At 45.7% G+C, this 24071-nt stretch overlaps 1 protein-coding gene across 6 annotated transcripts in view; it reads right to left on the reverse strand.

The window, feature by feature from the left end:
- Positions 1-24071, reverse strand: part of PEBP4 (phosphatidylethanolamine binding protein 4) — a 304246-nt gene that overhangs the window by 191463 nt on the left and 88712 nt on the right. For all 6 annotated transcript variants that reach the window (XM_060178829.1, XM_060178832.1, XM_007529151.3 and 3 more), the window contains one exon: positions 23647-23773. In XM_060178829.1, the coding sequence (XP_060034812.1) occupies positions 23647-23773 (127 nt within the window). The remainder of the gene's footprint in view (positions 1-23646; positions 23774-24071) is intronic.

Raw genomic sequence — 24071 nt, forward strand, 5'->3', positions numbered from 1 at the left:
TTGGTTATCAGCTCGCCCATCCTGCCTCAGATTAGAAGGGACATACGGATGAAAACTGTCTTTGACAGTAGCAAGAAATGACAGATGATGGGAGGAAAATACAGTTATCAGATAATGTTAGCATTCATGGGTGGTTTTGTATAGAAGCAAATAACCCTACACATTTTGTTGGTCCCTACAGATAGCACTTGTGAGTGATCTAAAATAAAATTCTGCCTGCCTTATGGGAATAAAATAAAATAAAATAAAATACAGTCTGAATTCCTCAGGTGGCTCCAGAAAAGGAACTGTCAATCTGGGTGGGGCAGCTAAACCTCAAGTAGTCCTGCTTACTGCTCCCCAGATCCATTCCACCCATTCTGAGCCTCTGTCCTGATGCTGTTACACTCCTGTAGTGATGACAGAGCAGCCACAGACCAGGGATTTTTCTCATCAGGACTCCAGTGAGGTAGGAAATGACGATTCAGACACAGGAGCCTGGAGATAGCTCATTCAGTAGAGAACATACCTCGCCACTCTCAAAGTCTTGGGTTTGAACCCCAGTACCACATAGGGCAGCACCAGGAGAGCTCTAAGGATGGTGAAGCAGTGCTATGGTGTCTCTCTTCTCTCTTTATTTAAGTATGTTTTATTTTAAAATATTTTATTTATTTATTTATAGAATAGAGACAGAGAAACTAAGAGGGCAAGGAGGGGTAGAGAAGAGGAGAGAGAGAACTGCAGCACTGCTTTACCATTTACAAAGCTTCCCCCCTACAGGTGGAGTCTGGAGGTTTGAACCCAGGTCTTTGTGCTATGTTGGATGTAGAGGTGAGCTGGCTGTGATATCTGTCACCCCATTGATCATCAGAGTTGATTCAGATGATCTGGCTGGCTAGGCGGGTGTCCCCTTCCTCCCTCACCGCTCTATGTGAATCTCTCCTGAAGCTGCTCTCTTGGTCTAAGAGGATGGCCTTCCACAAATAGAGATGGACCAGTCTTCGGTCGAGGGTATATGAGTAGCTGTGCCCCCCTGCTAGAACTTCCAAACAAGCACCCAGGTCCTTGTGTATTGTAGCATGTATACTCACCCAGGTGTATACCAGGTGTATACCTCTCTTCTCCCTCTCTTTCTCTCTCTCTCTCTCTCTCTTCTGTCTCTCCCCTTCTCACTAAATAATGAAAAATATTGTCCCAGGAAGATGATGATATCCAATATGCATGAAGCCACAGTATCATTAAAAAATAAATAAGAAGATGAATAGACTTGGAAACAACAAAAAGGAAGTCAGAGGAGATCACGTTGCCAGGTGATCTGGTGCTGAATATCATCTGTGTATCATTTATATAATCAGTAAGTATTGATCAAGCACCTGGCAGGTACCAGCACAATCTTAGGCCTGGGCTTTCAGCTGTGAAGCTGACCCACTTTCTCTGCCATGTCATCCTTGCATGAACGATGTCATGTTCATCTATGGTCTGTGGCCCCGGGAGAGAGCTGTGTTCTTCCTGGTCTAGTCTGAAGTCATCATAAGCAGACTTAGATGCTGGCACAACAATTGAGACCCTTGGGGATGAGAAATAGGACTGATGGCTGGGGACCTCAGGGTAACTCTAGGTTACTTTCTGGTTACCAGAAAGATGAGGGTTCACAGCCCCAGTTCATGTCTCCCAGGGAGGGAAAAGAAGCTAGGGATCAAGCTAATCATGAGTGGGCAGTGATTTAATTAATCATGTCTACATGATGATGCTTCCTTAACACACTTAAATGCTAGGGTCCACAGAACTTTTGGGTTGGTGAGCACATCTACTGCTGAAAAGGAGGTAAGCCTGGGTTGGTATGAACCACGTGGTCCTCCCCCACCCCCTTCGCTCCATCAGTGAGTCTCTCCTATTAGGTGTCCCTGGCTGGTGTCCTTCTAATAAGCTGGCAACATTTGTGGGCTATTCCCCTGAGCTTGGAAAGTGATCTCACATGAAGAGGGGTGATAATGAACTCCTGACTTTGGATGCAACTTAGAGAGAAGTGTGAGTGCCCCAGGTACCCCTAGAGATAATGACTGTGTCTGAAGTGTGTGTGTGTGTGTGTGTGTGTGTGTGTGTGTGTGTGTGTGTATGTGTGTGTGTGTGTGTAGGGTGATTTTTGTGGGACTGAACCTTTTATCCATAGAGTCTGTGTCAGAACTGAATTGATCAGTAGGACTCCCCATTGCTATGGCAGAAGGGGAGTTGGAGAACCACACATCTGGTGTCAGGTGTGCCCCAGAAGACACTGCAGAGTGATGGAGACAGCCTCCAAAGTTCTAGTTACTGGGTGATCAATAAACAAGAAACCCTCTTTAGGGCTAAACTGGGCCTGTCCATAAAGGTCCAGCTTTACCCCCTGAAGGCTGGCAGTCAGGGGCCATGTTTGAACATGGATCTGCCACAGAGATAAGACTGGCCTGACAGTTGTGTATAAGGAAGTAGTGGAAGCATTTGACAAACATCTAACTATGCTCATGAGACACTGTTTAAGGAGGCAGGGTTATCTGGGATCTATTTTAGAAAGGCTACTACTTTTAAAACTGATTAAAATGAGAAGGTTGAGTACACAAAAGAGCAAGCTTCAATTATCCAGAGGATGAGCTTAGAAAAAACAGGGGAGTTGGGCTGTAGCACAGCTGGTTAAGCACACGTGGCACAAAGCACAAGGACCCGTGTAAGGATCTTGGTTCGAGCCCCCGGCTCCCCACCTGCAGGGGAGTCACTTCACAGGCAGTGAAGCAGGTCTGCAGGTGTCTCTTTCTTTTTCTCTCTCCCTATGTCCCCATACCCTCTCAATTTCTCTCTATCCTATCAAATAAAAGAAAGAGGGATAGATGGGGGCTGCTGAAAATGGTGGATTTGTCATGTAGGCAGAGTCCCATCAATAACTCTGGTGGCAAAATAAAACAAACCCCCCAAACCAAGGTCCTGGCTCCAAACCCCAAGCCACCCCTTCACAGACCACATCAAGAGCTCACAGAGGAGGTTGAGTGTTCCCATGAGTCCCAGTGGACGGTGAGGTATAACATTCCTCACACCACTTCACTTTAGGTCTGGTGGCCTCTTCCCACATGGCTTGGGGCCTGGGCAGCTTGGTTGCTAACCCTGGGCTGCATGAATGGCCAACTCAGGCCTCTGTCCAGCTCAGGTCTCTGCCCAGTTCTGCTCTGACATCCAGGGTAAACACCAGCTACTTTTGCCTGGGAAGTGTGAGGGTGCCACTATTTTATAAAAGCTCAAGGAGCTCTTGAGGGTTCTGTTCCATAAAGAGCAAGAGAGATCACCAGAAGGCAGGTCTTGGGACCCTTGCTGGAAAGAAGTGGTATATGACACCAAGTTTTTCCAGTAGAATAGATGTTCCAAATTCTGGGACCCAGGACTATGAGGCAGTCCTGGGCTTGTTTATCCTGTGGCCTAGTCTGGGCCTTTCACTGCTGTGCTGTGTAGATCTTATAGGGATGTTTGCAACCTGACAGGCCTGAGACAGCCAGGTGTCCAGTGAAGCTGCCTAGGGGAAAGTGATATTTCACCGGATATTTGGGCTTTATCTCACTCCATGAATCTTATGCTCTCCTAGCTTATTCTGAAAGAACCCCACTCACACCCCCACCCCACCTCCTGCCCCACCCAAACTCTGAACTGCTCAGAATGGGACGTTTTAACCTGCTGTCTGAGAGAAAGTCATTGTTTTGTGATTAAAAACTTTAATGAGTGGAGGGGAGGGGGAGAGAAAAAGGGGGAAAGAAAAAGGGAGAGAGGACTGCTCAGCTCTGGCTTATGGTGGTGCTGGGGATTGAACCTAGCCTTTTGGAGTCTCAGGGACTGCATAACAATGATGTTGTCTCCCCAGCCCACTTTTGTGATTTGATGCACACATCTGGAAATCTGAGCCTATGGTTTCAAATCCTGGCTTCATTGTTCACTAGCTGTATGATCTTAGACAAGTTGCTTTATCTATCTGTGCCTCAGTTTACTCATCTGTAAAATGGGGAGATCATGGTGGGAAGAGTAAATGGGTTAATGTTTCTGAAGTGCTTAGAATAGTGCCTGGCACATATCAGCACATATTATGTAAAGCCTAATGATCCAGGAAGGGCAGGGGCTTGAAAGGATGAGATATTGGGGCTCAAAAGTGTGGTTTCTCTCTCAGGGCTGACTCCTCGGCACTAACAGGGATTTCTTAGTGGGGCTCCTAGGGAGGGAGTGCCTGAAGGGTTAAACCCCCAATGTGAACAGAAAAACAAGTTCCATCTGGTCCCTGGGACAAAGCGACAGCCTGCAGAGCCCCCAGCCCGGGCTCCTGCTCAAAGGACGCATTGCTTTTTAAAATTCCAACTTGTGGCTGCCTCCATCTATAAATCAACCAGTCTCCCACAGCCGGGAGCTCAGAGCAGAATTCACAAATGGCAGTGAGATGGGACTTCCGAGAATAGGCCTGTGAAAGTGCCTTTGCACTCAGGACATGGAGCTCAGCTCCCTCACCCCCATGGAAGACCCGGGTTCCACCATGGGATTAGATAGTGAGGGAGGCAGGCCCTGTGGGACTCAGCTCCCCAGACATGTGGGTTTCTCCCAAGCCCAACCTTCCCAGGGTCCTGGGACTTGGGTAGTACTCTGTGTGTGTGTGTGTGTGGGGTGTACCCTGAACAGAGAGTGGTTCCCTCTGAATACCACCAGGAAGCCTCCCTTAAGCCCCTCCAAAATGGCCCTCTCTGGTTTTCAAGATTTTCAAAACTGCCATTTGCCCCTCATTCAATTTAGCCCTGCAACTTTTTTCTGACAAAGAGAAGGAAAGCAAGATTGCAAATGGTCAAACTGAAATTGAGACTTTGAGACACCCCACCAGCTCAGACTATCCCCAGGGTGCAGCTGTGCCCATGTCTCTACTCACTGACAAAAAATAAAATCATTTGAGGGCCAAATGATGGCACAGTTGAGCCCACATGTTATAATGTGTAAGGATCTGAGTTCAAGTCCTTAGTCCCCACCTGCAGAGGAGGGAGCTTTACAAACAATGAAGCAGTGATTCAGGTGTCTTTCCCTCTACCTCTCTGTCTCTCCCTTCCCACTTGATTTCTGTCTGTATCCAATAAATAAATATATTAAAATAAATAAATAAAAAAAACCACTTGCCCTACCTCTCCATACTGCTGTCTCTTTAGATGCCAGGATTAGGGAGCTGGAATGGGGGTGGGGGGCAAGCTAGTCAATGAAGATCGTAAGTACCCCAGGGAAGGGGGGAACAGTAGGTTTCTTGAATCCAAGGCTGAGGTACTCCTCCGAGGGAAATCATGGCCCCCCAACACTTGGAAGAGGTGAAGGAGTCAGAATGAAACCCAGAAGCATCTTTGCAGACTTCTGCCTGAGGCAGGGCACCTGCTTCACCACCCTCCCTGGATACTTGCCCATGCCTGGCTAATGCTGCATCCAGCACCAGTCCTCACCCTGCAGAGCATGGAAGTAATTCACAAAATAAGTTGGGCAATTCAAAGTTACAGTTTCCACAGCAACCAGCGCTCAGACCATTTGGATAGCTTTTCCTCTTAGCATTCACTTTTTTTCCCCTTTCTCCCCAAATAGCATTTTCCCCTTATTATTAAAGTAATACACGTTCCTAGGCGAACATATGGAAATTACAGGCAAGTGTAAAGGAGAAAATAAAAATCACCCTTAATCCTTCCACTTGAGGTGATCTGATGTTAACATTTTGATGCATTCTCCACTTGTAGGACTTTTTTTTTTACCCTTTGAATAAAAAGATAATTTTTGAAAATTGGGGGCTATATGAAATTGCTTTTTTATCATTTGGCTTCTTTCACTTAAAATATATTATAAGACTTTGCAGTAGCCTTAAATATTCCCTGAGAATATGATTTTTAATGGTTGCATGGTAATTTTTTATGTGGATAAAGCATATTCTGTTTGACTCATCTATTGTTGGAGATAGTTGTCCATTTTTCCTTTGCTATTTTAAATAACACTACAATGAACATCCTTTTACATAAATTTGAGTGAGTGTCTGATTAAGCAATCTGATGAGAATAGATTCATAGAACTAAAATTACTGTTAAACACAGTGAACATGCCAATGATGTTGATACCCATTATCAACTCACCCTCTAAACTTTGAACTTTTACCTGTAATGCATACTCTTTGAAAAGAAACCTGAGAATTTAAGTGGTTTGAAAGAAATTCCATACCACTTTTAAAATTATATCTTTTAGAATTAAAAGTAGAGCAGGCATCACTCTCCCCCCCATACACACCACACGTCTAGTAAACTTTCTGGAATCATCTATTAACATGCTTCACTCTCTTTGTCTAAGGTGGTTCTTATCATTTTCTTATTGATTTATAAGAGCACTTTATGCATCAGGAAAATAATTCTTTGTTAAATTTGTGGCACATATGTTCTCTCAGTTTATTGTTGGGTTTACATTTTGTTTATGGCTTTTTCAATTGGAAGTGGCATATCAAATATTGTCAAACTTGCATCTTTCTTCCCCTTTGTGATATTGCCCTTTGATTTGTGTGTGTGTGTGTTGTGTGTGTGCCCACCCTGAGACCAGTTAACTGGATACCTGATGTTTGCTATGCATGTGGTTACAGTCTCACACTGTCTGCTTTAAGCCACTGCTGGGGTTTCATATCCATTTGGACCTCTCCTCTGGCCTCTCCAGTGGTCCTAAGGTGGGAGGCTCCAGAGCTGGGTCTCCAATGCATGTAGGCATCAACCTGCCTTCCTGTTGGGAGAACTTTGCTTTGAAGGCACCTTTCAGCTGGAACCCAGTGCTTTTGCTGGTGAATGGGAGGCACGAGCAAGGAGGAGGAAAGAGCTGTTCCACGATTACACACTGAAAAAGGTACAGCTCACGTGGCTGTGCTTCCCATCTGAGAGGGGGAGGTGGAGGGTGGAGAATGCCAGATGTATGGAGAACTGGTGGCAGCTTCAGTCTGAGTGCCTTAGAAATCAGGGGATTGGATTCCAAACATGGAATTACCCTGCAGGGAGAAGAGTTGGAGGCAGTTTTGCTGTGGTTACATCTCACCAAATACCAGGTTCCTGGGTATTACCATGAGGGAGGCAGGCTTCGTGGCCGTACGATTCAGCTCCCCAGACATGTGGGTCTCTCCCAAGTCCAACCTTCCTTCCCAGGGGCCTGGGACTTGGGTAGTACTTTGGGGGAGGGATGTGCCCTGAACAGAGAGTGGTTCCCTCTGAATACCACCAGGAAGCCTCCTCTAAGCCCCTCTGGTTTTCAAAATGGCCCTCTCTGGTTTTCAAGATTTCAAAACTGCCATTTGCCCCTCATTCAATTCAGCCCTGCAACTTTTTGCAGAGATTGCTTGCCCAGTATTGAAGTCTGCTCCATGTGCACTGACAAGGCCAGGGGTTACTGGATTGATGGAAAGGTCATAATGTATTTTTGCAAATAAAAACAGAGAAAAATATGATATTACTTTTCCAATAGCCCAATAGTGCAGGGGTTTTCTAAGCATCTACTGGCTGCATGGCCTTGTGAATCTGGGCCTCTTTAACCAGGAGTAAACCATTTTCCATCTGCCTCAATTCCTCTGTTGCTCTCATTACCCTTAAAAAAAAAACTGGGCTGGGTGGTGGTGAACCTGATTGGGTGTACATGTTGCAATGTGCAAGGACCCAGGTTTGAATCCCCAGTCCCCACTTGCAAGGGGAAAGCCTGGGAGGTGTGCTTACTGGAACAGGTTGAGGGAGAAAGGACAACTGACAAGTAAGATGGAGAAGAGGGGACAGGGATAGAGTGATGGCCAATCTAGACAGTGTGGGGCCTGGATAGAAGCTAGGATAAAATGTGTGTCTCAGAGCAGGAAGTGAGCTGTTGGGTCAAGTACAACTAAAGGGTTGGGGAGGATCAGGACTTAGAACTGACCTCTGGGTCCTATCTGGAAATAGACACACTACTTCCTTTATGTGAGGAGGATGTATCTTAGTGAGAAGTAAACGGCTCACATTCACACAGAAGCAGGATGGAGAGGATAGGGCTGAGCCAGGGCTGGTAGACCAGGGGTGTTAGAAACTTATTTCTGCTCTGCCACACATGCTCAGTCCTAGGAGGAGAAGCACCAGCACCAATGTTAAGTATCTTTAATGCCAGGTGGGATGGGAGAGTCATTCTGGGAGAAGTGGCCACCTCCATACTGCTTTTTCCCTTTCACCTTTTTCTTAAGGGCCTGGTACCTGAGGGCATTCTGAATGAGTGGCTCCTGGTTTAGGGCATTCCAGTCCAGGGATCTTTGCATTTTCATAGTGCAAAGACATTTCTGTCTACAACCAGCCAACAAAGGGAGGGGTGGGGAGGGGTCAGAGATGTGCACATCAGAACCAAGTCAGAGACACCCAGTTTCTCCATTCCCAGGTAGCTCCCTACCTTCTGACCTGCCCTGGCAATGCCTCTCAGCACCAGGGGTCCCAGATCAACCAGCTGCCTGGTGCTACTGCCGGTTGTCTATCGCCCTCTGGTGTTCACATTTCCAATGGCAGTCCCTGGGGGAGCAGGCGGGTCTGCCCTTCTTCAGGGTCAGGCTACACACCATTGGCCCGTGGGGTCTCTCTGCTGATGCAGTGAGGTGCTCAGGCCTGGGGGGATGGTCATTGTGACCTGATTCGGAGAGAATCCTGCAGACCTGTGAGGGTGGAGCATAAATAGAGGGTCTACACCGCGCTGCCATCTCTTTACTTGTTCACTGGCTGCCCAACCCAGCTGTAAATACGAGGGGCAGGACAGAGGAGCCCCAAGGTCCACTCCTTCCCAGGGCTGCTTTCTCCCTGGACCTGGAGGAAGTCAGGAAATTGCCCAACACTTGGTGTTTACTGCAGGTGACCACTAGGTGGCGAAGTTGTGGCATAGTTTGAGTTGCTAGTTTAAGAGCCCACAGATCTGGTTTCAAATCCTCTGCAGTTTTTAAGCTCAAAGTGTAGAGCACAGATAATCACACCTCAGAGCTGGACACAGGCAATGCATTTGGCTCAAGGGTGGGTGGGTGTAGCGGGTGTAGGACTGGGCATGATATGGGCGACAGCCATTCAAGTTCTAGCTAGATCTTTCCACTCAACATACAGGGGCTTCAAGGAAACTGGGGGAGAGTGTCTACCTTCTGCTAGCCTGGAGTCCCCAAGGCACAACTGGAGATGCCACCTGCACACCTTCCCAAACTAATGGGAGAAGAGATTGCCAGACAAGGTGAGGTGGGCATGGAGTTCCAGCTTGGGGTGAGAATTTCTCTTCCTGCCCAGTTTTGCTGTGAATCTAAATGGTCTTTATATAAACTGTCTATTAAAAATGAAGTATAGGGGCAGGGGAGATAGCACAATGGTTATGCAAAAAGATTTCCATGGCTAAGGCTCCAAGAAGGAAGCAGAGGGGCTGGGAGGTGGCTCAGCCAACAGAGCACCCCTTTACCATGTGCAGGGACCCAGGTGGGAGCCCCAGCCACTGTGTGAGAGCAACTACCTGGGGAAGTTCCACAAATGATGGAGCAGAACTGTCTCTCTCTGTCTTGCTCCTTCTCTTCTCTCTTTCTCCATTTCTGTCTCTCACATTCTACCTTCATGAGAGAGAGAGAGACTGACTCTGACTCCCAGGAGTCCAGGAGTGGTGGGATCATGTAGGCACAGAGCCCTGATAGCAAAATAAAACATCCCAACTAAATAGATATGTGATTCCTGTCAAGTTGATGCTTCAACTGTAAACCACATGGCAATACCAGCTCTGCCTGCTTCCTGTCCCCTTAAGTTGTGCTAAGACCCAGATGGGTGCTAAAAGAGTACAACTGCTGGCACTAGGGTGCACTGCTGAGCAAGAGAGTCTCTGGGAGAGATAGTCAGAGTCTGGATGGCATAACAGCTACCCCAGCTTGCAGCCCCAGTAGCCCTGCCCATCACTGGGTAAAGGTGTCCAGCTGGCTAGGACACTTGGTCACACCTGCCACTCCACCAGAGCAGAGTTCACCTCTGTTTCAACCCCCCACCCACCTCACTGTGTCCTTAAACACAAGGCCAGGGGAGTAGTCTCTAAAACACTGTCAAGTTCCTCCTCAGGTCACATCTCCTCTCTTTCCAGTGAGAGCAGGCCATAAATCCCCACCATATTCAGAACCACATGTCCCTCCTTTTAAATGGCGCTCACAAAGGCCGGGCAGCTATTTCAGAAGCTGAAAGTTTCTGCTCACACTCCCAACAGACTGCTCCAAACAGACTCCCCCCACCAAAAGCCCTTCATACATACTTGACGAACGGCCTTTATGCTTTGTGAGCCAGTGCTACAAACCCACTGGACTATCCCTCCAGACCCCATCTGTGCCCTTGGCTGAGCAGCCCACATGGTTTCTTTCAAAAAGACATTACCGGATCTGAAAGACATCTGGAACTCTTTCCCAGCACTTGACTGGAAGCTTTCCCCGAGCGGTCAGCCCCTCTACATCACTGAGCTAACAACCTGCTACCTGGCTTCAGGGGGTCTCCATGGGGCTCCTGACTCAAGGAAGCTCCAGGAAGGTGGGGCCCAAGCACTGTACTCCCCAGAGCAGTGAGAACACTGCAGGAATTCTGGTGGAAGACAAACAGAACCAGGTTGAGATGTCTCCTAATGGGGCTGCAGGAGTGGTCCTTTAGTCATAGGACCATCCAGGAGTGCTCTCTTTCTGTCTCTGTCTCTCTATCTCTCCATCTTGCCTTTACGGAAATTGCTGGAGCTTGTTGCCTGCACAGTAAATTCATCACTCCTAGAGGCCATATTTTTTCCTTTCTTTTCTTTTTATTTTGATAGAACAGATAGAAATTGAAAGGAGATGGGGCGGAGGGTAGATAGCATAATGGTTATTCAAAGTGACTCTCACGCCTGAAGCTCCAAAGTCCCAGGTTCAATCCCCCGCACCACCATAAGCCAGAGCTGAGCAGTGCTCTGGTAAAAAAAAAAAAAAAAGAAAAGAAAAAAAAAAAGAAATTGAGAGATGATGATGATATATACAGGGAGAGAGACAGATACCTTCAGTATTGCTTCACTGTAGGGAGGCTGTGGGGGTGTGGTGTCGCCTGGCAGGGCTTGACCTGAGAGGTGAGTCCACATGATATGTCTTTCTCTCTCTATGGAGGGGTTGAGCAAAAGGGGGGGACACATGAACCTCAAAAGATTGGCAGCCATTTAAGTCTTCCCTGTCCCACAAAAACATCCTGCATCTTCCCACCTCTTGGAGCCAGGCATTCCCTTAAAACATTAAGCCTGCTCCACCCTGCATTCCCTGATACTATGGCCCATCCTTCTATTATCTATATATCAATCTTCTACTTTGTCTTACAGATGACTAAAGGTCTCCTTCCTAATTCCCTGCAGGATATTGCTAATCCTACCAGTTGAACCCCTAGCAATAATTGCTGGGGAGGTCCATACCATTCCCGGCCCCCTTTGCCTTTTCTCTGCCCCTTTCCTAACCATGTATGGTATTGTCAAGCCACTTCCATTTCTATTTTGTCTCTTCTGTGTGCCAAGCTGGAGGAGAGTGGGCATGCAGAGTGGGAGACTGACGCTGGCCATTGCAATTTGCATCACCAGGTGTGCTACCGCCCGACTCTGGGGCACTCGGATGAATAAAGATTTGTATTGCTTTGCCACCACGAACTTAGTTCCTGGGTCATCTCTCTCTCACGCAACACTAGCCTGACACTTCACCACTCATAAAGCTTCCCCCCTGCAGGTGGGGACTGGAGGCTTGAACCTACGTCCTTGTTCATGGGAGTCAAGTCTTTTAACAAGGTCAACACTGCACATTCTTACTGCCATGGGGACTGCTTTCACTTGTGAACTAGACCCTGACACAGTGTCCTGCAGAGGAACAAAGAATTGTGGGGAAATGGATGCTCCCGGGAATGGATGTGTGAATGAGTGAATGACAGCTGGGCCCAGTGGGGATATCAGGGGCTGCTTTGCACTATCAAGTGGACTTGAGAAGCTGAACAACATGGATGAGGGCTACAAGTATAGGGCTCCTCCCCAGCTCTGGGAGGTATGTGCTCCTGTGTCTCTCACCTGCAGTTGTGGGAACCTGCAGTCCCTGTCTGCCTGTCTCCTGACGTGACAGGAAGGGAATGTGAGGTTCTGAACCAACAATTTTTCTGCAGCCTGAAGCTCTGCAAGAGTTAAGGATGGAGCAGCTGTGTTTCTCTCCTCTCCTCTCCTCTCCCGGGTCAACTAGGAATACCAAAGGAGACCACCTGGGACCACAATAAGACAGGACTACAATGACTTCAGAAACCCACTAAATCACCGGTGAGTACTAACACTTATGGCTCATGGACAGGGAGGAGCCCAGGGAGAGATTAAGTGGTTGGTAACATTTTGGCAGCTTACCAGTTGAGATACCACCTCTAGTCTGTTTCACCAACAAAAAGATGACTGAAGGGAGGAGAGAACTCCCCTAAGACTCACCAAATGCAACTGTGAGTCTCTATTGCCACTGCCCTCAGAATCTGGAGCTGTGGCAGGGATGCCCTGAGCTAAAACCAGGAGACAGAGAACTAACAAAGAAACTCAGGAGAAGATCTATACCTCGGTGGCCTAGTGGTGGGGCTGTGAAAGTCTCTTTGCATAACCACTGGATTATCTCTGCCCCACCCTGCTTTATCTCTTGGTCAGGAATCAGTGATTGAGCTAAGAAGCCTACTTATAGTTTAAAAGCCCTCAGGCTCCCAGAGCCTACAGGGAAGAAAAAGCACAAAAGAGGCTTTTAAGCCACTGAGCTCAAAACTCAGGGATTAAAATACTATTGAAACAACTATCAACTTCCACAAATGTGAACCCTTTAATTACCTTACGTAGACACAAGTAAATCCAGGCAAGAGTGATCAGTAATTTGAAAAGTACTGAGAGAGGGAACTCATAACATACTATATAAAATGGTTAAACCAACAAGAAGAAATATTGGAGAAATGAAACAGGACAAGAGTCCAGTTAAAATCCCCCCAAAGGTTGAAGCACAAAATAATGAGGTCAACATCCAAACACTAGTGAAGGAAATAATCACAGGAGTGAGTAAAGAGTTTGAAAGAAACATCATCAGAAATGCAGAAACAACAAATTAGACCCTGGAAGAAAACACTAATTATCTCAAGGTTATTAGAGAGCTGAAAGCTGAAATAGCTGAGCTAAGAACAAAACTAGCTGAATAAGCTAAAACAGTATCAGAACAGGGTAACAAAATAGATGAACTCCAGAAAACAGTAGAGGGGAGAGAGAATAGAATATATGAGGCTGAAGACAGAAATAGCAAGATCGAGGACGAATTAGAGAAAACTAAAAAAGAAGTAAGAGATCACAAAAAGAGATTAAGAGATTCTGAAGACAACAGAGACCTATGGGATGACTTCAAAAGAAATAATATATGCATTACTGGCTTACCAGAGGAAGAAAGAGAGGGAGGGAAAGAAAGTATTCTTCAGGCCATAATAGCTGAGAACTTCATTATTCTAGACAACATCAAAGATATAAAGGTTCAAGAATCCCAAAGAGTCCCAAACAGAATGAACCCAGACTTAAAGACACATCATATTTAGAATGGAAAGGAATAAGGATAAAGAAAGGATCCTGAAGGCTGCCAGAGAAAAACAAAGTCAATTACAGAGGAAAACCCATAAGATTAGCAGCAGACTTCTCCACACAAACACTACAGGCCAGAAGAGAATGGCAAGATATCTATTGAGTGCTCAATGAGAAAGGCTTTCAACCAAGACTACTGTATCCTGCTAGACTGTCATACAGACTAGATGGAGAGGCATAAAAACCTTTTCAGACAAGCAACAGTTGAAAGAATCCACTATCATCAAGCCTCCCCCTAAAGAAGTTCTGAAAGTTCTCCTATAAACGATCAGCTCACCATAAACATGCCATATATCAGAAAACTCTAAAACTCTACAAGAATGGGTTAAAATATCTTTAATCTTTGATATCAGTAAATGTCATTGGCCTGAATTCACCTATGAAAAGTCACAGAGTAGCAAGATGTATCAGAAAACACAACCCAACAATATGCTGTCTACAGGAAACCAACCTAACTCAACAAGACAAACACAGAGTCAAAGTTAAAGGATGGAAAACTATCCTACAAGCCAATGGCCCACAAAAGGGGCAGGAACAACTATTCTCATATCTGACATGATAGACTTTAAAATAAATAAAATTTAAAAGGATAGGGATGGACACTATTTAGTGGTCAGAGGATCAGTCAATCAAGAGGACTTAATAATTATTAACATCTATGCACCCAATGAGAAGACATCTAAATACATCAAACATCTACTGAAAGAGCTACAGCAATATATTAACAGCAACACAGTCACAGTAGGGGACTTCAACACCCTACTTTCTCACTTCAACACGCTACTTTCTCAACAGATCATCCAGGCAGAAAATCAATAAAGAAATGATAGAGCTAAATGAGGAGATAGATAAACTAGAACTATTGGACATTTTCAGAATCATTCCCCTCAAGAAACGGGAATACACATTTTACTTAAGTACACATGGGTCATTCTCAAGGATAGACCATATGTTAGACCATAAAGACAGCATCAGCAAATTCAAGAGCATTGAAATCATCCCAAGCATCTTATCCCAAGCATCTTTTATCAGACCAAAGTGGAATGAAACTAAGACTTAACAAGTGTTAAGTGGAAGCTCAATAGTACACTACATAACAACTACTGGGTCAAAGAGGAAATCAAGGAAGAAATCAAAATGTTTCGAGAGTTCAATGAAAATGAAGACACAAGCTATGAAAATATTTGGGACACAATTAAGGCAGTACTGAGAGGGAAGTTCATAGCCATACAAGCACACATTAGGAAACAAGAAAAAGCACAAATAAACAGCCTGATTGCACATCTTAAAGACCTAGAAGAAGAAGAACAAAGGAACCCTAAAGCAACCAGAAGGACAGAAATCACAAAAGTTAGGGCAGAAATAAATAACATTGTAAGCTTGGTAGAGCTTAGGGAAAACTCTCCCATCCCTGGATGGAGGTCTGGGAAAGACATCCCTTGTTAGCCTCTCTCCCAGAGATGAGCAAAGGGGAAAAAATGTCTCTCTGACTCAGTTTCCCCTTATCAGACTCTCAAGTCCACAGAGATCTCACTGTTTCTCCCCACTAACTGCAGGCCACATGGTTGCCTGCTTTAAGGTTCATTCAAAGTTCACATAGTCACCCAGAGTTCACACAACCACCTCACTTTTGATCACTAAAGAGAACATACTCCATCAAACATCTCCCTGACATTAGTCAGTGAAGCCCCCCCAAAACACTATTTCCTTATATTCTTTGATAACTTTGATTTACATCAAGCCTTGTTTATCTTCTCTCTATCTCACCCTGCTGGTTTAACCCCTATGCTTCTCTCAAATGCCTTTAGATAATTAACCTGTTTACATCATAGAGAATAATTGTCTTGACTTTTATGTATCGCATCAATTCTTGTCATACCAGCCCCCTACCATAAGGGCAAGCTGAACTTTAAGAAATCTGTAATTTCTGACGTATCTGAAAAATGTTCTTTGTCTGAATCCCTATTTAAACTCAATCCCACCTTTCAATAAATGAGATTGTTCCAATTCTCCTCGGTGTCTCTTGTCTATATCGCTGAGCCCTTGAGCTAGTGAGGGAGAACCTGTAGTTTACCTTCCTGGCTGAGAGTCATGTGTGAGCCCCAGTAAGTTATCAAAAACCTTCCCAAAAATAGAAGTCCTGGACAAGATGGTTTTACAAATGAATTCTACAAAACCTTCAAAGAAGAAATAATACCTCTACTTTTAAAGTCTTCCAGAAGATTGAAGACACTGGAATACTCCCTTCCAACTTCTAAGAAGCCAACATCACTGTGACACCAAAAGCAGAAAGGGACACAACCAAAAAAGAAAACTATAGACCAATATCTCTGATGCTAAAATATTGAACAAAATTCTAGCCAACTAGATACAGCAGTTTATTAAAAATATTGTTCATCATGACCAAGTGGGGTATATCCCAGGGATGTAAGGTTGATTTAACATATGTAAATCAATCAACCTGATCCCCCACATCAACAAAAGCAAGACCAAAAACCACACGGTCATATCAATAGATGCAGAGAAAGCCTTTGACAAAATACAACATCCCTTTATGATCAAAACACTACAAAAAATGGGAATAGATGAAAAATTCCTGAAGATAGTGAAGTCTATATATAGCAAACCTACAGACAACATCATACTCAATGGTGAAAAACTGGAAGCATATCCCCTCAGATCAGGTACTACAGGGCTGCCCACTATCACCATTACTATTCCACATAATGTTGGAAGTTCTTGCCATAGCAATCAGGCAGGAGCAAGGAATTCAAGGGATATAGATTGGAAGAGAAGAAGTCAAACTCTCCTTATTTGCAGATGACATGATAGTATACATAGAAAAACCTAAGGAATCCAGCAAAGCTTTTGGAAATCATCAGGCAATACAGTAAGGTGTCAGGCTACAAAATTAACATTCAAAAGTCAGTGGCATTCCTCTATGCAAACACTAAGTTAGAAGAAGTTGAAATCCAGAAATCAATTCCTTTTTCTATAGCAAGAAAACAGTAAAATATCTAGGAATAAACCTAACCAAAGAAGTGAAAGACTTGTATACTGATAATTATAGTCACTACTCAAGGAAATTGAAAAAGACACAAGGAAGTGGAAAGATATTCCATGTTAATGGGTTGGAAGAATTAACGTCATCAAAATGAATATACTACCCAGAGCCATCTACAAATTTGATACTATCCTCATCAAGATGCCTACCACATTTTTAGGAGAATAGAACAAATGCTACAAACATTTATCTGGAACTAGAAAAGACCTGTAATTGCCAAAACAATCTTGAGAAGAAAGAACACAACTGGAGGCATCACAATCCCAGATCTCAAATTGGATTATAGGGCCACTGTCATCAGAACTGCTTGGTATTGGAACATGAATAGACACACTGACCAGTGGAATAGAACTGAGAGCCCAGAAGTAAGCCCCCACACCTATGGACATCTAATATTTCACAAAGGTGTCCAGATTATTAAATAGGGAAAGCAGAGTCTCTTGAACAAATAGTGTTGGAAAAAATGGGTTGAAACATGCAGAAGAATGAAACTGAACCACTATATTTCACCTAATACAAAAGTAAATTCCAAGTGGATCAAGGACTTGGATGTTAGATGAGAAACTCAGATACTTAGAGGAAAATATTGGCAGAACTCTTTTCTGCATACATTTTAAAGACATCTTCAATGAAATGAATCCAATTACAAAGAAGACTAAGGCACATATAAACCTATCAAATTAAAAAGCTTCTGCCCAGCAAAAGAAAACACTGCCCAAACCAAGAGACCCCTCACAGAATGGGAGAAGATCTTTACATATATATATATATATATATATATATATATATATATATATATATATGTAAAGAATATATAAAGAGCTTGCCAAACTCAACAACAAGAAAACAAATAATCCTATCCAAAAATGGGGGGAGGACATGGACATTCACCACAGTAGAGCTCCATAAGGCAAAGAAACACATGAAAAAATGCTTCAAGTCTTTGACTATGAGAGAAATGCAAATAAAGACAACAATGAGATACCACTTGACTCCTCTGAGAATGTCACACATCAGAAAAGGTAACAGCAGCAAATGCTGCAGAGGTTATGGGGTCAAAAGAACCCTCTTGCACTGCTGGTGGAAATGTCAATTAGTCCAACCTCTGTGGAGAACAGTCTGGAGAACTTTCAGAAGGCTAGAAATGGACCTACCATATGGTCCTGCAATCCTCTCCTGGGGATATATCCCAAGGAACCCAACACACCCATCCAAAAAGATTTGTGTACACATCTGTTCTTAGGAGCACAATTTTGTAATAGCCAAAACCAGGTGTCCAACAACAGATGAATGGCTGAGCAAATTGTGGTCTATATACACCCAGCTATAAAAAATGTTGACTTCACCATTTTCAGCCAATCTTGGATGGACCTGAAAAATTCATGTTAAGTGAAATAAGTTAGAAACAGAAGGATGAATATGGGATGATCTCATTCTCAGGTATAAGTTGAAAAACAAAATAGAAAACACAACTAGAACCTGAACTGGAATTGGCATATTACACCAATGTAAAAGACTCTGGGGTGGGTGGGTGGGGGGAGAATACAGGCCCTAAAGGGATGACAGAGTACCTAGTGGGGGTTGTATTGTTATATGGAAAACTGAGAAATGTTATGCTTGCACAAACTATTGTATTTACTGTGGAATGTAAAACACTAATTCCCCAATAAAGAAATAAACAAAAGAGTTAAGTATGGACATAAGCATCACTCCTCATCCCCATTTCTGTTGTAGCCAGCAATGTCCCCTGTAAACAGAACCTCTCTCTGTCCCTCCAGAGCAGAGCCAGGGAATCTATCAGATTTCACGTCTGACCCCCAAGGCTCCCACAGCAGCCTCTCACTGTCCATTTGTGTTGACCTCTGCAGGCTGTCAGCCCCTGGCTATTCCATAGCCCCATCCCATGGAAGCTCCACCACTCAGACACTGAGGGCCTGAGAAGGCTTCAGTCCTGCCTTCACTTCTTGGCCTCAGACTTGCTCCAGGGGTAGCTGCCAGCCCAGTGCAAGGTTCCTCATATAATAGTCCTGCCTCTGGCCTGGGGCCTGGAACTCTGGGGTCCCTTACCAGTGGACCCCAGCCCTGATAAGTACTAACTTGACTTCTCTCTTCCTGTGGAGTCCACCTCCTTCCCACTTCTTGGCTTGCGCTCCAGGAGCATTTTCACTGCTTCAGCCTCATCCTCACCCTGCTTCCATCCTTCTAGAACCCCCTTCTTTAATTGTAAGCAGCATCCCCTTCACCAGCCTAAAAATCAAACCCTGAGCTGCCCCCCTACCCCACCTCAGACCCTTCTTCCTCCCCAGCCTTGCTCTGAGGTCAAGTCCAAACTCCACACCAAGGCCCAGGAAATTTCTGGGCTATGGCCAGGTGTGGCCCTACCTGGATGTACTCCCCTCAGGGATTGGAACCCTGGGCCAGCCATCACGGCCAGCAGGACAGGACCTTCTAATCCAAAGCACAGTCCTCATATGAGGGCAGTTTCTTCACTGTGAAAGACTGCAGCTGCTTAGATTCCAGGTGAAGAATGAACCCCAGTCAAGAAGTGCCTCAGGCCTTTCTGTGTTCATTGGCTTGACAGTGCGTGGGTGTTTGCCTCTCAGAGCTTGGCACAGTGCTCAGAGAAAGCTTGCTGTCCACACCTCTCAGTGTTCAGACTGGTAGGGACCACCCACATTTCCTTCCCCTTCTCTGCCTTCTTGAGAGCCCACCTGGTGTCTCTTTCTCTCCTCCATTTCCAACTTTGCCTCCCACACCCAGGTCAAGCCACCTTGGGGAGGGGAGACTAATGCTGGCTGGGGTCCACTAGGCTCACAGGCTTTTCTTTGGCTCCTTTGCATACCCAGCAGTTTCAAAACAACTGCTGGGTTCACACATCTCACAACTCACATTCTAGGACCTGCCCATCCACCTGCCATTCATTCATTCATTCATTCATTCATTCATTCATTTTCCTCCTCACTCCATCTCCCAGCCAGCATGGGCTTTGCAGTAAGTATGGGGGGGGCAGGGAAATACAACACACAGCCTTGTTATTATAAAGCTTTTTACATGGTTGAGGCCTTTGGAGATGTAAAGAAGTCACAATACAAGGCTGGGGGGTAGGAGAGGGGTCAGCATAATGGTTCTACAAAAGGCTTTCATACTTGAGGCTGTGAGGCCCTAGGCCCAATCCAGCACCACCATACTCCAGAGCTGAGCAGTGCTTTCATCTTAGTGTCTCCATCTCTGTTTTTCTCTCTCATTAAAAATAAATCAAATATTGTGGTACAGGAGTTGGTGCTGTGGCTAAGGCACTAGACTTTCAAGCATGAGGTCCTGAGTTTAATCCCCGGCAGCACATGTCCTAGAGTGATATCTGGTTCTTTCTCTTCTCCTATCTTTCTCTTTACTAAATAAATAAAATCTTAAAAAAATAAATGAATCAAATATTTTTAAAAAGTCACAACACAGAGAAGTGAACTCTGGTTTGGGAGCGTAGAGTGCATTTACAAAGCTCAGAGAAAGAAGAGCCCCAGCAGGGGAGAGGGTGGAGCCCAGAGAGAGGGAGTCAGGGACTGCTTCTTGGGGAGGAAGCTCTTTGGAGCACAGGGGACAGTGGCCTGCCCAAAGGTGAGCAGGCATAGAGGCAGGCTCTGTCTCAAGCTCCCCACTTTGCCCTCCTTCTAGGGCCATAGGATGGTGTGGGGTGGTCACTCCCTGGGCATGTCCACTGCCTGTCACTGCTTTGGGGCCATTACTCTGATGGCCTGTGAAATAGGACACAATGCAGCCACTGAGTTCCTGCCCTTACCTGGCAGGTCCCTGGCCCAGAGGGATCCCTATACCCTCTCTGTCACCAAGAACCCAACACACATTCAAGGGAACCTGTTTCCAAAAAGCACTTGTATCCTCTCCAGCTTCCCTATTCTGTTTCTCTCTCTCTCTCTCTCTCTCTCTCTCTCTGTCTCTCTACCTCTCTCTCTCCCCTCTCACCCCCACACCCCCTCCTACCTTGGGCTCTGTTAAAGGGAGCCCTGGCCACTGTCCCCTTTCTTATCAGCTTGGCTTGCCTGCACCCTCCTTGCTCAGCAGTCCCCTGCCTTCTGGCCTAAGAAAGCTCTCTCCAGCCACTCCTCCCTGACTGTATCCCAATGTCCCGCTGAGAGCCATTGCCAGTGGTCAGGCTTTGGGAGCTGGGTTTTTAAGACCTGCCTCTGCTGCTTCCTGCTCTGTGCCTCACTCTTGCTTTCCCCATGTAGCATTTTTTCCCCTCCTGAGAAATGAACCCCTTCCTCCATTCATCTTTGGGAGGCCATCCCCTTCTCTTGATTCTGTGGATTATGGGGAAGGAGGTTGCCCAGGGTCACTGTTAGTTCAGAGAAGGGCATATGATCCAGGCAGGGCCGGAATTAATGGTGTCAGAGATGCCATCCATTCCCACTGTGGCAGATAAGTGAGTAAAAAACAAATCTGAAACTTATGGGGAGCCTCTGACACCAACCACACTGACAAATGAAATCAGCACCAGAAAGGGACAGGCAGGTGGGGCTCAGGAAGCACTGGGCCCAGACACTCCTGGTGAGGTCCCTAGGGGGTTTCAGTTTGGGAACCAGTAATTCATTCTCTTTGGAGAATATTAGCCAGCTTTGGTTTGCTTTTGCCACTTCCCATTCACAGTGTCTACTAAAGAAAGAAAGACTCAGTGTGCAGCCTGGGTAAGAGAATGAGATGAAGTGACACAGGACAAGTTCACAGTGTGGAGCAGCCTTTGGTGGTCGTTAACTGCCTTCTTGAAGGTCAGTTAAATGTTCACAACCTGTAGTTGTGTCGTGACATAATGTCTTTTCCACCTCTTTGACCAAACTGTCTTTTGTGAAATCTGCCCTCCTTCACTTTTATTTTATTTTTGCCACAAGGATATCACTGGGGTTTGGAGCCTACATAGCCCCACCATTCCTGGTGGTCATTTTTTCCCCTCTTTTCTCTAGACCAGGAGTGGGGAACCTTTTTAAAATGTCAACAGCCAAAGACATAATTCAAGTTAATTAATTAATGTTGCTATGAGAAAATTTGTGGTTGCTTTGGCATGGCCAGATCGAGTGATGGCCTCCTCCAACTCTAGACAGAAGGTGAGAGATACAGATAAAGAGGGAGAGACAGAGACAGTGCAGCAACTTTTCCCTCCACTACTCGGGAAGCTCCTGGTTTTCAAATCTGGGTCCTGACACATAGTAATTTATACACTTTACTGCCAGCCCCATCTTGACTTTGGTAACATAGCCCTGTTGTTACCAAATCTCTGGATTCTATTCTAGTTTGCACCTCTGGGATGAGACAAATTGGGTTTATTAATAAGGGGAGATTTCAGCATGTGGGAGGGGTGCTATTTTCTCTGTGTCCACACCACAGGACTCTTAGTGTCAACTAACCAAAATCAAATGCGAAGACTTTCCAACTGACTTGTCCCTCCCTCTGATACTAGGCCCTCTGGAAAGTCTACACTGCCATCTAGTGGACACATGAAGTAATACCAGGTGGATGTAGCCTTTGGTAAGAAAACCTACCAGGGCTGTCACATCTTCTCACTCACTGTGGGACAAGTCCAAGGACTTGAAAATTAACAGTCAATTCAGTATCCTTTCCCAACAGACTGGTTCCTGCCCTCATTCTTCAACCCTCCACCTCCTGTCCCAAGAGATTGTCGCAAAAGCCCACTTTTCTTCTGTACCTCCCACCTGTCCAACAGGTGTCAGGCCAAGGGTCACCAGGGAGGAGTGCACAGGTGTGAGGACTGGGGAGAGAGAGGGAGAGGAACTGGCTTGACCTCAAAGAGAAAATGATTTTTGTAAACAATGTAGCTGGTCAAAGTTTTGTGTTCATGTGAAACATATCACAGCCTATCTGTTCCTTGATGGCAAAAATGTAGTTCCAGAAAGAAGCATCTATTCCTATAGATCCAAGTGATCTCTGCAAATGACAAAAAGAAGCAGAGTTTCTCTTGCTTTGCTTGTGACAATCGTCCTGTGGCCTGACCAGCGGCAGCACCTTTTGCCCCCAGCTTGGACAGAGCCCTCTGTGACCTCTCTCTGTTATGCACAGAGAGGACCAGTGTGTATGGCAATCACATCCTGACCATGACCCCTCAGTCCCCATGCAGTCATGACCCAAGTCCTGAGAGCATCACATGACAGTGATATCTCTTCCTAAAAGGTAGCATAAGTAAGGGCCACTCATCCTTCAGTCAAGCTCTCCAGAGGCTCAGCCTGGCCCCAGAGTCAGGCAAGAAAGAAACAGCTACCCCAACAATGCTGGAGCAGATCCCCAGGACATGACCTGGCCTCTGGAAGCAATAGCCACAGCCTCACTCCATGGTCGTCTGCTAGGCTTATAATATACCCAAGGAAGCTTCCAGAATCAGATGACACTAGTCATTTTCCAGTTCATTTCCATTTCTAGTTCCAAGAATGTTTTGATCTTTTACTTTAGACCACTTGGGGGGTAATTCTAGATCATATCTTATTTTGTGATGACCAAGAAACAAAGACAATGACTTCTGCTCAGCTTATGTGAGCAGTGCTGTCCACAATAGACTGACTCCTTCCCATTTAGAAGACCATTTTGAAGGCCCAGCCACCTTGTCCCTGGAGAAAGATGCCCCCCCCCCATTTCTGCAGACTCCATAACACACACCAGTAGGTTCCCATATTGACTGAGGAGCCAGTGTTGGGGCCTCAGGGCTGCAGGAGCTGAGAAAGGCCTGGGCAGGGTGGGCCCTGAATGCCACCGCAACTCCCAGTCTCCTCTGAGGCAGGGGTCTGCTCCAGAGAAGATACATGCTTATGGCCATGTAGTGCCCACAGACTCAAGCCAGCTGACTCTGCTTGGCTTCAGGTCACCCAGAGGAATCGGCCTAAAGGGGAACCAAGACTTATAGCTGCCCTCTGCAGGCCTGGCCACACACTCACCTCCATGGCCTCTGGGAACTTGACAATGGGCTCACCCCAAGCAGTGATCTTCTGCCTGTAGTTGTTACAGTCAGGAATGAGCATGCAGGCAATGTTCCCCAACTCTGGGTAGAAGACATCCAGACCACTGTGAAGGGGGGAGGGGAGGAGAGAGTCAGCCTATGCCAGGGGATTAGCCTGAGAGGGTCCTACAGTCCGGTGCTGCTGAAAATCACCTGTCAAGTGGGAGATGGCATGAGGAGTTACGTGATCACTGAAAAGGTCTGGCATATTTTCAGTGGCCAGTGTTTACCATCAACAGGGTTTACTTCACAAAAAGATGGACATGTTCTTGGGAGACATTCCCCTGCATCATGAGCTCAAACTGGAGGCCTGCTGGCACATTCTGGTAGGATGGCTCCTGCAGAGAGCTGGATGTCTGCATC

This window comes from Erinaceus europaeus, chromosome 19 (assembly GCF_950295315.1).
Source record: "Erinaceus europaeus chromosome 19, mEriEur2.1, whole genome shotgun sequence".
Taxonomy (NCBI): domain Eukaryota; kingdom Metazoa; phylum Chordata; class Mammalia; order Eulipotyphla; family Erinaceidae; genus Erinaceus; species Erinaceus europaeus.